The 14,301-nt window shown below is 46.1% G+C and overlaps 1 protein-coding gene across 1 annotated transcript in view; it reads left to right on the forward strand.

Moving 5' to 3' along the window:
- TMTC1 (transmembrane O-mannosyltransferase targeting cadherins 1) overlaps positions 1–14,301 on the forward strand; it is a 147,395-nt gene that overhangs the window by 104,899 nt on the left and 28,195 nt on the right. The window contains exon 11 of the mRNA XM_076340758.1: positions 2,321–2,434. Coding sequence (XP_076196873.1) covers positions 2,321–2,434 — 114 coding nt within the window. The remainder of the gene's footprint in view (positions 1–2,320; positions 2,435–14,301) is intronic.

Here is a 14,301-nt window from a genome sequence, read left to right on the forward strand (position 1 = left end):
CTGGTCAAGAATCAATTAGCAGGAGTGTTTGCCTAAACTCTCCTAAAAATATCCCCTCCGCATCTAGCGCTGTGTTTGCTACTACCTCCCACTGCGCAGAGACACCAAGCAGCCTCAGTCATTGCTACGTGCATTTGCAAAATGAAACACCGCCCTGCCCGCCCGTGCAAGGAGAATAAATAGGTCAGGGAGCGCGAGCAGTGTGATGCAGAAGAGAGCATCATAAGAACCCAAACCGATTTCTCTCTTTCCTATGTCACCCCCACCCCAGCAGAAGCACGCAGATGAAAGAAGCTTTATTAGTGACGTTTTAATAAATGGGACCAGCAGGATTAATAATTCTACTTAAAGGGAAACAGTCCAGAATTAAAATATTTAAACGTATGCATCTTACTGTAAAAACTGTATCTCATTAGAACTGAAGTACCTGTGCATATGTAATGCACTCCTCACCGTTAACTCAGTTTGCTCTGTTTCAGCAGGGACTGTAGCAGAGCCAGCAACTCATTGCACATAGCTCTGAGATAGCAGCAGTTTTGAGTGCCTGTCCATGTCTCCGCCTGTAACGCTGGCGCTGATGTAATGAAACCCTCTCTGTATAAGAATTAATATTCCAGTAATGCCCAGAGGTTGTAAGTGTGTAGTTAATAGCTCCCAAGGCCAATGGAAATTAACACAGCCATAGCAGTCACACATTACTTGTTCCTGGTGCAGTATATCTTTGTGAAAACTAATATAGAAAATCATTCTCTTAAGAATAGCATCAATTAACTGATTTAATTCAGCGATTAGTCACAAAATGTCTTATTCCTGTAGTGCTCCCAGTAAGTAATTTGGAAATACCTGATGATTAGGAAGCCAAATGCAAGGTGTATTTTTAATTTCAGTAGGCAAACCGTGGCTGTGTTGTGCTGAACTCTGTAAGGCAGCCGTGGGCGAAGCTTTGGAAGCTCACAAGTAGGCATTAGTGATGCTTGACACCACTGGCTGCACATAACCAAAAAGGTGTTGTATTTACCACTATGATTCTCCAGCACCGTTTTACAATGAAATCCCCAACAAAGGGTTTCTGCAGCTGTGGGTGCGTTCTCCCCATGGGAGAGGGGGTACATCCTACTGTAGGGTCTGTGTGTGACCCCACCTCGTCATGATCCATTTCCATGCCCACCAAAGTTAAACGGGAGAGACAGACAAGGCAAAGCAACAAGACTTGGGAAATTCCTAATCCCTGCTTTTCCAACCTGAGATGATGGGGGGAGAAAAGACAGCAGCTGGCAGGGATCTGCTTGTGAGCAAGAAACAACGCTTTGTCTGCTTTTACATGAACAGATTCATCCATCCTTATTTCCCATTACCTTAGCCCCTGTTTATGTGCTGGAAAGGATTCCCCCGTTAAATGGAGTACCGACTTCTCTGGATTCTTGCAGGGAAATGTTTCCATGGCGTATGCACTTCTGTGATTTCTTTCTCTCTTTAACCTTGACATGGCATTTCCTCTAGCTGTGCAAGGTGTACCTTGCTTTCTATGCTCTCAATTAAGTAAATAAGCATATGCTTGCTCTTCTCCTTTTGTCTTTGTGCCCTCATTATTAATTCCAAATGTTGAATCCACTCTACATATCAGGGGAGATGAAGGGGAGGGATGGGGTGGCTGTGCAGCCACATGTCCACAGTCATATGTTATAACGTGAGAGCGTACAACTTGCCAGCTAAGGGTGAGAGTCCCATTAGCCCTCACCTCCTGGCCATACTCTGCTCAGTGCTAAGCGGTGCATACATGCTGGCTGGATACTCAGAGTATGCTATGTGTCCCCTCTAGCGGTTGATGCGTATGGAAAAGGTACCTTCTTTCTGGTACCTCCAGCCGACAGATTTAAATCAAGATTTTCATAAGGTGCTTCGTGACACTCAAGTTTAAGCAGGGAGCCTGTTATGGCTATATTATAGAAAGTACTACATACTTTCCCCTCTAAATATTAGCCTTTTTAGGGTCTTTCAATTTAATAATTCAGATTTTGAAATATGACAGCGTCTGGCCACAGGGAGCGTTGGTGCTAGAAGTGCCCACGGTGACAGTGGCCAGGACAAGTTGAATTGCTGCTATATATTTATGTCCACCTGGGGCACGTGGTGTGCCAGTGCGTGGGGCAAGCTTGGGGTTGTAATATGAGTTATGTTGGCACGAATGTGCAGGAGGTGACAAGGTGCTCAAAATCCAAGCAAACTTTTCAGAAAAAGGGACCGTGAGAAGAAGGTGGACCTTGGGGAAGGTGGGGTAACCTGGCCACTAACACTGTCCTGCTTCTGTTCCTCTTCACAGCTCAGGAGTGAAGACCCTGCCCCACAACGCCAAGGTGCACTACAACTACGCCAATTTTCTGAAAGACCAGGGCCGTAACGTTGAGGCAATCTACCACTACAAAACTGCTCTCAAGTAAGTCCCTTGAGGGCCTGGTGGGGCTCTGGCTGTGCGGTGCAGCCTGCCGTTAGCCCAGCCCTTCCCTGCCGGGCATGGGGAAAGTTGCCTGCTCTTCACCCCCGGCTCCTGGGGGCAGCTCGGCTTTCGGAGGCTGGGAAAGTTCCCTGGCTCGGTGTTTGCGTGTCATTAAATGAGGTGGCCTGGCTTCCCTCCAAGCTCCGTGTCTGTGTATATGTGCGTGCGTGCGCACACTTCAATATATGAGATAGAAATGTTACCATAGCTACACATTGAGCAATGAGGTGTCATTTACTCAGCTGAATGTATGCTGGTAAGCAGGAGGTAGTTGTCATAAATGCATTTTCAGGTTCCTGGGCCATTTATCTTAGTAAATTGTTAATGGTGCATGCCTGGAAAATGCCAGTGCTGTAGCCATCTGAAGTGCAGTAATAATAATAGTACTTACTACTTGTATTGAGGCTTCTGTTCACAGAGCTTTGCATGAACACTAAACTAATTGATCCTGAAAATGCTCCTGTGCAGTAACAGGGTAAATATCATTACTGTGGTTCTGTACAGGGGGAAGTGGAAGCAGGAAGGTGAATTGCCTTGCTCATAGATACATGGTAAATCTGGGCCCAGGGTTGGGCTGTAATATGGGACATCTCCTGTGGTATCTCTGAAGGACCCTCCCAACCACATGTGGATGGGGTCACTCCTTGCGAGCAGCATCCCTCCGCTCACTGCTCCTGCCGGTGCTGTTAGTGCAGCTCAGCTGGGGCCTCAGCTGCTCCCCGCTGCCCAGGCAGCGCTCAGTGCAGCAAGCAGGTCACCCCAGTTCCCAAAACCTCACCCCTCTGGTCCTTGGGGGCTTGGGAGAAGGGACAAGCCCCTCAGGGGAATGAGTGCAGGGAAAAGGGGGCAGGGTGGCAAGGGAAAGCAAACTTGGACGGTGCGGATAATGTCTTTGGGAATAAAAGCATACGTGGGAAGGACAGACAAGGTGAGGAGGGGCTCTGCAAGGGCAGAGCTCAGCTCCATAGGGCACGTCAGGGGGTGCAAGAAATGTTCTTTCCTGACATGTGGTGTGGCAGGAAACTCCAGAAATTACATCTGTGTTTTGTCTTCTGGCCAGCTGACAGGGTTATACCAATGGCCCTCCGAGGGCTCCCAATCCACCCAGGTTAAGCTGGGAGGACAGGAGTTCATTGTCACTGAGGAGGGCCTGAACCCGGGTGAAAGTGATTTTTAGCTTTTTTGAGCAGTATCCTGTTCTGTTTTACCATGCTGGGCATTTAGAAAGTCATTTAGAAAAACCCCCATCCTATGTTTTAATGTTTCCAGGAATGGAAAATCCAGCACAACCATCAATAAATTGTACTGAAGGTTAATTATCTTGGCTGTTGAAAATGTCCTCCTTTATTTTTAGTCTGATTTGTTTAACGTCAGCTTCCAGTCATTGGATTTGTTTACACCTTTGAATGCCATGGTGAAGGTCCCTTTACCAAAAGTCTGTTTTCCATAGAGTGATCAACTCCTTCCTTAACTTGCTGCTTGATACAACCCACTGATGTAGCTGCTGGTGTTTTCAGTGTTATGCGAATTTTTGCAGTCCTCCAGTCGTTCCTGTAGCTAGTTTCTGAACTTTCTCCAACTTACCAGAAAAGCCCATTGCAAGTTAAAAAGAAGAGGGACTGACAAAAATTATCCAAGCCCTGCAGTGAACGTGCTAGTGCAGAGAGTAACATAACTGCTCGTACTGACATTGCCTCTGCTTGTGTAAATGGGATTTGCTGACAAAAGATATTGCTCTTCTCTAACTCAGCAGCACCCATTTATTATAATGCTGTGTTCTGCTCTGCAGTATTTCAATTATGAAAGAGTATGTTTTGAGAACTGATTGCAAACATTTCCTCAACTTTATTAGATAGCACGGTTTGTGCTGATGGTATTGTTTATAGAGCATCCAAAGCCTTGTTGGGGCTTGGAGCCACACAGAACCAACCGCGCTCTTCTCTAGGTGCTCAGTGTCTCAGTGGCACTGGTGCTAGTGCTCCACTTGCTTCAGGAATTTCAGGATTAGCTGGCACTTTTGGAAAGCAAGCCCCTGTCCCTACCTTGCACGTTCGCTATCTGACCCGGCAGTGCAGACCAGGAGCTGGGAGTCTCCTGCTGTCTCCATCACTGGGATTACTTGGTCCCACCACCTCATATCTCTGCACTTACGCTTTCCTTATTTTTATCCCTTCTTCCCACCTCTTCCCTCTTTATCTTTATCTTTATCCCTCTTCCCGCCTGTGTAATAAGCAATAAAACCGTGTAAGTAAAAAGCGTAGTGTGTTCTCCTGTTGAGAATTACATTCCATGTTTTCCCCTCAGACATACCCCTTCTGAAATGCCTGGCGGTTGTGTGTAGGCCTTGCAGCCTCCGCTAGGTGCCTACGCATGATGGCTGTGTTGAAGCAGTAGAGAAGGTGATGAATGTGGGACAGGCAACACGATGCTGGCTATAGTGCAAGGCCCTAGATGGGTATCACAGATAAGAACAGATTTCATGTCCAAGCTATTTACCCATCCTCACAGACTCCAGCTTTGCAATCACTGCTCTGATTGTAGACCAATTACTCTACAATTAGAGAGAAGGAAGTAGTAGCTGTAATATCCTGACCAGATTTTGATGGTTTAGCGTGTTTTTGGCCACTGGCCTGACCTGAAAATGGAAGAACAGCTGGGAGGCTGAAGCACCACTCACTCTGTGAATTTCCTCATCAGGGAGCAGGCAGACCAGCAGCTCAGGTGCTAACACAACAAGCTTCCCCGATTTCCCCCAGGTACCCCTCACCCAGGTGTCTGCTCTCTGGGTGAGTCTGGGTGGATCCATAGTCCCCAGATTACAGAAAACGCAAGCTACTCAAGAGGCTTCACAATCCAGCGGCAGCACTGTCAGAAGTACAGGAGATAAAAATATCATATCTGCCTAGTGTGCAGTGAGTAGATCAATAAGGGAATTAATAAGGAAATGGAGTCAATAAGGACACGGACTGCTGCCACTGCCACCTGGGAGCTCCTGGGAGGTAGGAGAGGGAGAGCAGCATCGCCCCGTACCGGTTCTGTCTGAGACACGTGGGTGATGGCTCATCCATCATTCCAGCTCCCTTCTAAAAGCTTGTGCCAAATTACAATGTAGGTCTGCTTGGTCTCCGGTGAATTAGTTTAACTGTTTGCTAAACAAAAGTGATCTTGTCAGTCCACACTTGGCTGCTTGAACCGCTCACAATTACCATTCCACCAACGTAACGATGCGTTTCCACGCGCTGCTTCTCTGCCAGAAGTGGCAGTTGCCATGTAGCTATTTAGCAAAGCAACCCATTGCTCCTGTGAAGTAGGCAGGTGATGTTGTAGCTATAGCTGTGGGAAAGGATGTTGAAGTGCATGCAGGTTACATAGTCAAATGATAGCAATTGAGACTAAATCCTGGGAAAGTTGATCCCATTCCTACTTTCAAAGGCAGGCAGGATCCTCTGCTGGCACGTGTATCTCTGTTAATTTCAGGGCAGATAAATGGTGGAGGAGAAGAATGTGTTTTCTCTGACAGTGAAACTGCAGGGCAGGTTTCCAAGGCAAACTTGGCAATTGATCCTGTCAGCCACCTGTTGATGTCCTTGCAGGTGGCCTGTCAAAAAACTCATTCCTCACCCCAGCCCAGGGGCCAGTGACACAACACCTTGACTTAGGCTTAGGTAATTAGTGTGATCTAATCATGCTGTCCAAGAGCGGGGGAAATGAAAACTGAAATGAAATGCAAAAATGGAGAACAACATTTGAATTGGAGAGGGGGAGAATGAAAAGAAAAAAAAGTTCTGTGTACATAGGAAAAGTTCCTGCTGTACGTTGGGTTCCTAAAAAGGGAATGGAAGCAGAGCCCTTCGGACATGCAAGATGAGTTACCCGTAAAGCAAATCTGATGAACAGCTGGCATTTTGCAGTTGCAGCAGTGGGTTTTAAACCTTTCAGCTTGCCTTCAGTAAAACAAGAAAAACACACTGCTGGATTAGACTGCTTCGCTGGTTTGCCTGACATATGGTAGTGACCCCAGGAGATACTTGTTTGGTTTTTTTCCTGCAAAAAGTAAAGGCCAGAAATACTCCGTCTGAGATGTGAGTTGACCGTGGCTACTCTGAAAGCTGGCCTTAACATTCTTGCTGCTGCTTCTGCTGCAGATTTGTGGCTGTTGCTAGGAATTTCAGAGACCCCCTGCTGCTGGAGATCAAACAGTGCTGGTCTTACCTGAAATAAAACTTGTCTCGCCACTCTCATGTTTGTGAGCGTGAATATGAAGTCGTGCAACCTCACGCAAATATGAAGAACAACTCCAATGTGCTAATGAAGACATTTTTGCTGTTACTGATAGTTACCAAGCTTTTGCGCTGCTTCTCCCCAGCCTTGTTTGCTTGACGTTGCTGTTGAGACTGTTTTATCGCTCCTCAGGAGCGCACATGAGCTGACATGCAGAGAGAGAAAAACAGCAGAGCCTTAAAACCCATTTGATGAACGTTTGTTATGTCTTTAATAACCCTTTTAACAATGGAGGGGGAAAAAAATTCGCCTTACCTGCTACAGTTGCACTCATTCAAAATTTTAATTCCCAAAGCAGCTCAGTCTTACCCTCTCTATCTCCGTGTTTGTTGCCAGGGCCGTGCTTCCCATGGATGGCAGATCGATGTGAGCAACAGCAGGTGGGGCTGAAGGAGGTTGCTGGGTTTCTTGCTGGAATTGCATGAATAAATGTGCTAATAATAATTCTGTGCTATTCAAGCTATATTTCTGTGTCCAGCAAAAGGTCAACATCTAAAATTTCATGTTTGCACTTTTGGGCATAAAAACATATAGATTTGCCCTTAATTAAAAAATGTCAGTAGAGTATTGTGTTTAAGTTAATAGTAGGGGAGAGTTATCTTTGTGTAAAGGCAGACACTGTGACCATCAAATGATACAAAATGGTTGAATTGGAACTGCATTATTTCTTCATAACTGATTTTTGCCGGATGAAAGTCACAAAAATGAACAGGGATTGGGGCACTAAAAAAGGAAAAGTGCGGGAAAGAAAGAACTACAGACAGTAAGGCCAGGAGAGAGAGACTCAGATTGACACTGAATCATCAGGCACCCTGGGGCAACCCGGAGCTGCTCTCTGGGGTGCTGCTCTTCCCCAAGGGAGGCATGGGCAAGTGGGTGAACTGAATCTTAGCATCAGTGGAATATCTGATAATATAGAGTCCTGCAGGAGGTATCCACCATATATGTAATACTGTGAGTTTATGCACATAAATGCACCAGTGTGTGTATGTGAGAGTGCACATACGTTTGCAGTATGCCTGTGTGTGTGTACGTGTCCATCAACAGGTTCATAGCCACAAGCTCCCCTTGGACTTTCCCTGCCAAACACTGCTGACCAAACAGAGTGGGAAGGGGACCAGTCTGCCATGCAGAAACCTCCATTCTCCCTTGTGGCATCCTCCAGAGAAGGGAGCCTCTGGGCAGCAAGCAGGAACCCTTGGGCTGGCTTTCTTTGTGGCTCAGGGAACTGCTCTGGTGCTCAGCCTTGAGAGAGAGAGGAGAGAGTGGGCCAGGAGGCAGATGAACCAGTATGAAAACGCTTGGTGCTGCGACATGTGTGGTCTGGCTCTTGCAGAGTTTGCAAATAATACGGCTTAGAGCATTGCTCGCAGCATGGAAACTGGGAATACTGGTTTGTGGCATCAGGAAGTGTCATGAGATCATGCTTATGTATACTTGGTACCTGAATGCAAGCTAGGTGGGGGAGGGAGGAGGAGGAGGAAGCAGTATGGGTACCATATCCATATCCCTCACTGAGGAAATCAAATTGGTGCATAACATCACTGGAATAGGTAGAAAAAGAGAAAGCGAGGCTGCTCTTCCTCCTCACTCCACTTTAGAAATAAAGCCCTAATGCTGTAAGGGGGACTCAGGTTTCTTGCTAAGCTTTCCCACACACCTACCTGCTGGGTTTTTATATATCTTAAATCAACAGTATCTGGGGTTCTTTAAACTCGGTTAAATTGCACTCTCCATGCAGTAAAAAAATTGTGTTCGTACAGCCCTTTATGTGTGTGTGTGTCTGCGTGTGTGCCTTGAAAATGCCTCTCAGCATGGACTGCAGGTGGCCTTGGATACCATCTGTGATTTATTTCTGGAAAGAATTAAAATACCAGCACCATTTGTTAGCCTGTTTTTACAGTGAGTCAAAAATGTGCAGCGCTGCTTTGCTGTGACTGCCAGGGCTGCATTTGCTCCCGAAACCGTGAGTGCCTTTCTGACACTTAATGTTACTTAGGTCAGGCCCTTGGAGCAAGCCCTCTGGTTAGGCATTTGATGAAACATCTTCATAGAGACTCCACGTATTACCCTGTGTTAGTGGATGTTACAGACTTGAGGCAGATCACGTCCAAGCAGTCGGAAACATCTTTGCGCGGTGTTCTTCTGAATCGCACTTAGACAATAGGCTTTTGGGGTAGCTGGTGCTCTCGTGTATATATATGCCTGAAGCTAGACAAAATTGTTGAATGATTTAATAGTAATTGATGGCGGAAAAGGCTGCTTGATAATTTGAATCAGAGACTTAATGGCCTTTACAACACAGTGCATGGGATGATGGCCAAATTACTTCAGCCAGTGTAATTTATTTTTGAACCTGTTCTCTATAAAGCACTAATCCCTGCCTGTTTCGGGGTGTACTCCATCTCTGCTCAGTTTTTCTGCTTTTTATTGATCAAATACCAATCAATCAAGGCATGGGCTTTTATTTACTGAAAACCAAACTGGTGTAAGTGCAACCATGAGCCCTGATGCAGAGGCAATACATGTGCAGTGTAACTGCATTGACAGTGTTGGAAGCTGGATGTTCCTGCTGGGATGGGCAGATGTATGTATAGCTCACACCTGGACACTGGTATTTACAGGCAGCATCCCTTCCTAGAGCGTGGCTTCTGTCATGGGTGCTGGTCCTTCTACACTGTCCTTCAGGGACTTGCTGGCTTTTCAAACGCATCTTCGTGGAGAAGAGCCCTCATAGCTATGAGAACAACTGCTCTATAGCCTTCCTCAGACACTGCATCATTGCTCTGACTACTTACGTATCAGGGACTGATGCTAAAAATCTGGGGAATGGAAAATGCTTCCCTAATGAAGCTACAAAGCTGTTGTCTTACTGGGACAAGAGGTCTACTTCATTTTTTACGTGGGCTATGCAGAGAGAAACTTATGGTTGTATTTTGCAGATGTTCGAGTCTACTTTTCACTTTTGGCTAACGAGAACCTCAAATCCAAAGGTTAATTATTCGTTGTTCCCACAGCCATTTCTTTTCCCCTAGCCTGCCATCCTTGTCTATGAAAACTTTGTGTGACTATTTTTTCTCAAAGAATGACCAGGTAGCGCTGATTATTGTTGTGCTAAATCATAAGAGACTTGCCTTCACTGGTGTCCTTACCAAGGGGCAGCAGAAAAATTGGTTCCCAGCACGCGTCTGTCAAGGATAACCTTGAGACTTTCTGTGAAGGCTTGGCAGGAGGAGTTGCAGCACTCTGCTCATCCCCAGACATTTGAATGGCCCCTTCGAGCAATTTGGGCGGTGCTGGAATGGGGCTGCTCTGATTTACATCGAAGACGAAGGCAACCCCCAGACGTGTCAGAGACAGCCGTGATCACGGGTGGCAGTATGGGGCTGTACAGTTTCCTCCGGCACCTGTGAACCCTGGGAGATGACAGGCGTGATTTCACCCCATCTGCTTAGGCGAGATATATGTTGTTATTTCATCCCCTCATGTAACGGTTTGGTTGAAGAACTCACCCGATGGTCTCCCTGTTTGCTGTGGTGTCCCTGTAGTTTCTGTGGGCTCTGTGGAGGCGCCTGCACTGTTCGCACTGTTTGTAAGTCAGGCGTGTCATGAATAATTAGTCCTTTGTTGGGCTTGAGTGGTTTCTGGGATTTTCAGGACTTACATGGATCCTGCATAAATTCTTTATGTGAGAGCATAAGCAGGCAGCCCACTTTGATAACCTCATGTTGCCTCGGCATTGCAGGGAACATATGAATTTAGCAGGAAAGCTTTTATTTATTTATATTTAGCTGTGACATTGTTTGGCTTAAAATCCTCTTTTTTTTTCCCCTCAACTCTAACTCTTAAGCTTCTACCCCTGCCCAAGTTTGAAAATGTAATGGAAATTCATAAATTGTAATATTGTTTAATGTGCTACAGGTTTGTTTTTTAAATTGCATGCTTCTGGATGTTTTTTTTTTTTCTTAATGGATGCCAGGCTCAAAGAATTCATGGGGCTTTTGTCAATTTACAGATTAAATCTGTTCAGCTTCTCTTTTTTTCACATTTCTGTCCTGGAAGAGGTTTCCCTCGATATTAGGGTACAGCACGGCTGCTGTCCCCTCTGCTCTGCCCATCAGCCTTGGAGGGCTCGCTGATGGCAGGGCGCCTGTGGGCTGCTGTTCCTGCTGGCTGGGCTGCCGGCCGGGGGGAGAAGCTGTACAGCCAGGACCTTCTTTCCTTCCACCGATCCCTGGCTGCGATTCAGCACTTACTATTTATACCAAATCGGCCTCTGGAGATCCCAGCTGAGATCAAGATCCTGCTGTGCTGGCCACTGACCATAGCTGGAGATTGTCATCACCACAGAGGGCTTGTGCTGTGAGCAGAGAGGCGATACTATGAGGAAGTGAAGTTTTATTATTGTCACTTTAGGGACGGGGCATGGAGACCCTGAGAGACAGACTTGTCCCAGGCCACATGGGAAACGTGGCAGAGATGAGCACCGTCTCTCAGTGTCCATGTTGTAGGTGCTCAGTGCCGAAACGTGGGTGACTTCTGCCCACTGGAAGGTAGAAGACATTTGAGGTGGGTTGGGGCACCCAAGGCATCTGCAGGGGATCCCCCCCACCCTTCAGCAGCAGCAGGGGGAGGACACCCTGGGTGGGTGTCTGAAATAGCCGTAGGCACTGGTGATCAGGCACCCCCTCTGCTGACTTCTTGAGCAGGACCTCCATCGAGACCTGAGCTGGTCTGTGTAACACTAGTGAGGACCCTAGCAGGACCCGCAGAACTGCTTGGAGATGCTCTGAGAGCCTGTAGCACCATGCTGGGGTGGGATCGCTCCCTGCCTTATTCCTAGCATTGCGTCAGGCGCTGAGCTGGACCACCTCATAGCTGAGTACGTGGAAATGGGCGTGATGTAATACCCAACACCAGGCCATGCTGTGTACAGCCAGGAGTCTGACTGCTTTGTCACGCTTTCACTGAAGAAGATTATGCCTGAGGCTTTCAAAGGAACTTAAAAGTGTTAGATCTCTCACTTGCCTGACTTTCAACAGGATTTCCAGTTTTGTTTTTTTTTTTAAATATAAAAGATCCCAGCCTGCCACAATCCTTCTGCCAAGCCGAAGGGTGTTACCTTTGAGGAAATATTGATGTGACTACTAAAACGCTTCAAGAGAAAACCAGCTGCTGCTTAATATTGCAGGATCATCTCTTCCTCTATAAAAGGAATTCAAATGCTGCAGATTGAAGGTCTTTTTGAGAAAGACATAGGATCTGGCTCCGTGACCTACACGTCTCCGCATCATGTAGAGCAGCTCTCAGAACAAGGTGCCACGCTACCACGAGGCCATGGCCCGAGTTGTTGCCAGTGCAGGATTGTTCGCCGTAGGATGACTGGTCCCGGAATTACATCAAGTTTTAATTCAACCTGACATAAAGCTTTATTGAGAACTTACGTAAATACATGAAAATGAGTGTGATGTAATACTAAAATTGGAAAATTGGCTTGAAATAGTATACCGGAGTAAATATAAAATGGGCAGTATAAAAATTTGGCACAGATGAAACATTATTCACATAACATTCTTATTTTTGTTGGCAAAATGATGCCAATAAAATATTACAGTATGTGTTGGAATGGGGCAAAACCTGCCTTAAAAACAAGTTGCCATGCTGCCAGCAAGTAATTGGGTTTGGGTAATTAAGGCCTGACTCTGCATGCTTAATCTGGCTGAAGCGAGCCTCGTGGATGCTGAGTGTTGCAGTAGGGTCGTGCAGGCACCGGGAGAGCCGAGAGCGGGTAGCAGGGTGGCATCCTGAGGTACGGAGGACCGGTGAGAGGAGGTCTGTCCCAGGGCTCTTCAGCCCCTCTTCTCCTCTTACCACGAGAGAGGTAACACAACCTGTTTTCTCATGGCAGCGCAGCAGTGGTAATTAATCACAGCTGCTTCAAAGGTGGAGCATTCCCCGTGAGTGCTAAGTTTAAACGCATTCTTTAATCAAAAGATGTATTAACAGAAAACAGGCACGCTAGATCTCCAGCTGAATCAGTTGCTGATTTTTCTCTCTAGCAGAAATGAATATGTTTGGAGCCCCTTCAAATATGGTGCAAGATGATGCGGGCAGGTTTTTTCCTTTCTGCTGCTGCTGCTGCTGTGGCATGGCCATTAGGTTTATCATGGCCAGTGTTGCTTACAGCTTTTATAATGGCTTTAAGGACTCATGTTTGAAGTCACTGGGAACGCACTTTCAACAGGCTTATCGTCGATGCTTGGAGGGCGGCGAGGGGCTGGGCACTGGGCTGGGGTGTCAGGGAGAGTCACCCCGGTGCGCGACACCTCAGGGCTGTCCCAGCTCTGAGAGGTGGCTCTGGACTGCTTTCAATAACCCCTTTTATCATGTGGTGGCTGCAGGGGGCTGCCTGGACCCCTGAAAGCCAGCGTTGCAGCCTTTTCCGTGCTGTTCGTGGTAGTTTCCCAGGCTAATTGCACATTAGCCTGGCCCCATCCCCTGTTGCTCTCTGCCCCCGCACAGCGATGGCTGTGCAAAACCCACATAATGCTCTTAAGAGTGAGTGGGGAGTTGTCACGTTAATGTCTTTTGCCCCCTGAATACCTCTGGCGCTAGGCTAAGGGCTGTTTAAAGGCAGGGCGGCAAGCAGAGCTTGCCAGTTGTTTAAGTGGTCTGTCTCAATCTGAATTAAAAGAATTAAAATTCTTGGTGGATTATAGGTTGTAGCCATGACAACAAATTCCCTCCCTTTCTCTTTTTTTTGGAAATTGTCTTGTAGTTCAGTTATGTTGCCAAACAAAACCTCTCAATTTTTTTTTTAAAACGAATGTTTCGGGTAATAACAGCATTAAAATAAAAAGCAAAATAAATGGTCATCAGCGTTTTGATGACTGTATATGTTTTATGCCTGGTATCTTCTTGTGAAACTGGAAATCTCTTGACTGTGCAAGTCAATGAGGCTTTTGTTCAGTGGTATTAGAGGGAATTTTGCTAGCCTAAAAGAAGTGGGGATAATTACTAACAGGAGTTCTTGTGCAGTGTATACCTGTAATAGTTAAAGGGAAAGCTGCTTAAATTTATGCTGACAATTGCAGATACAGCACTGGAGGAATCATTTGAATTATTCATTCTGCAACAAGGAAACATTCCACTTGTCTTCTCTTTAGAAATGAAATCCCAGTGTGATTTAAAATATACTTTTATGGGTTGGTTTCTTTTTTTTAAAGTAATTTTGCCATTTCAAGACTTCTATTATAGTTACCTGTGAACGTAGGTTTTAAAAGAAAACTATTCTGATTTCTAAAAGAAAGGAGAAATTGATTTTTTTTACATGAACTGCTTCTTGTAGAATAAGTTTAATGAAATTCAGCTTTCTTTCATAAATAATGCAGCACTTGCATTTGATTAGGTGAAGCCTAGAGGAATTTCTACCTAATCAGATGCATAGCAAGAAGGATATTGCCTGCAGACTGTTACCATTATCAATGGTGGTGGCAAGGAAAATACAGCTCCGTGTGTGTCCAGAT

The sequence above is a fragment of the Aptenodytes patagonicus genome, chromosome 1, assembly GCF_965638725.1.
Source record: "Aptenodytes patagonicus chromosome 1, bAptPat1.pri.cur, whole genome shotgun sequence".
In the NCBI taxonomy this organism is placed as follows: domain Eukaryota; kingdom Metazoa; phylum Chordata; class Aves; order Sphenisciformes; family Spheniscidae; genus Aptenodytes; species Aptenodytes patagonicus.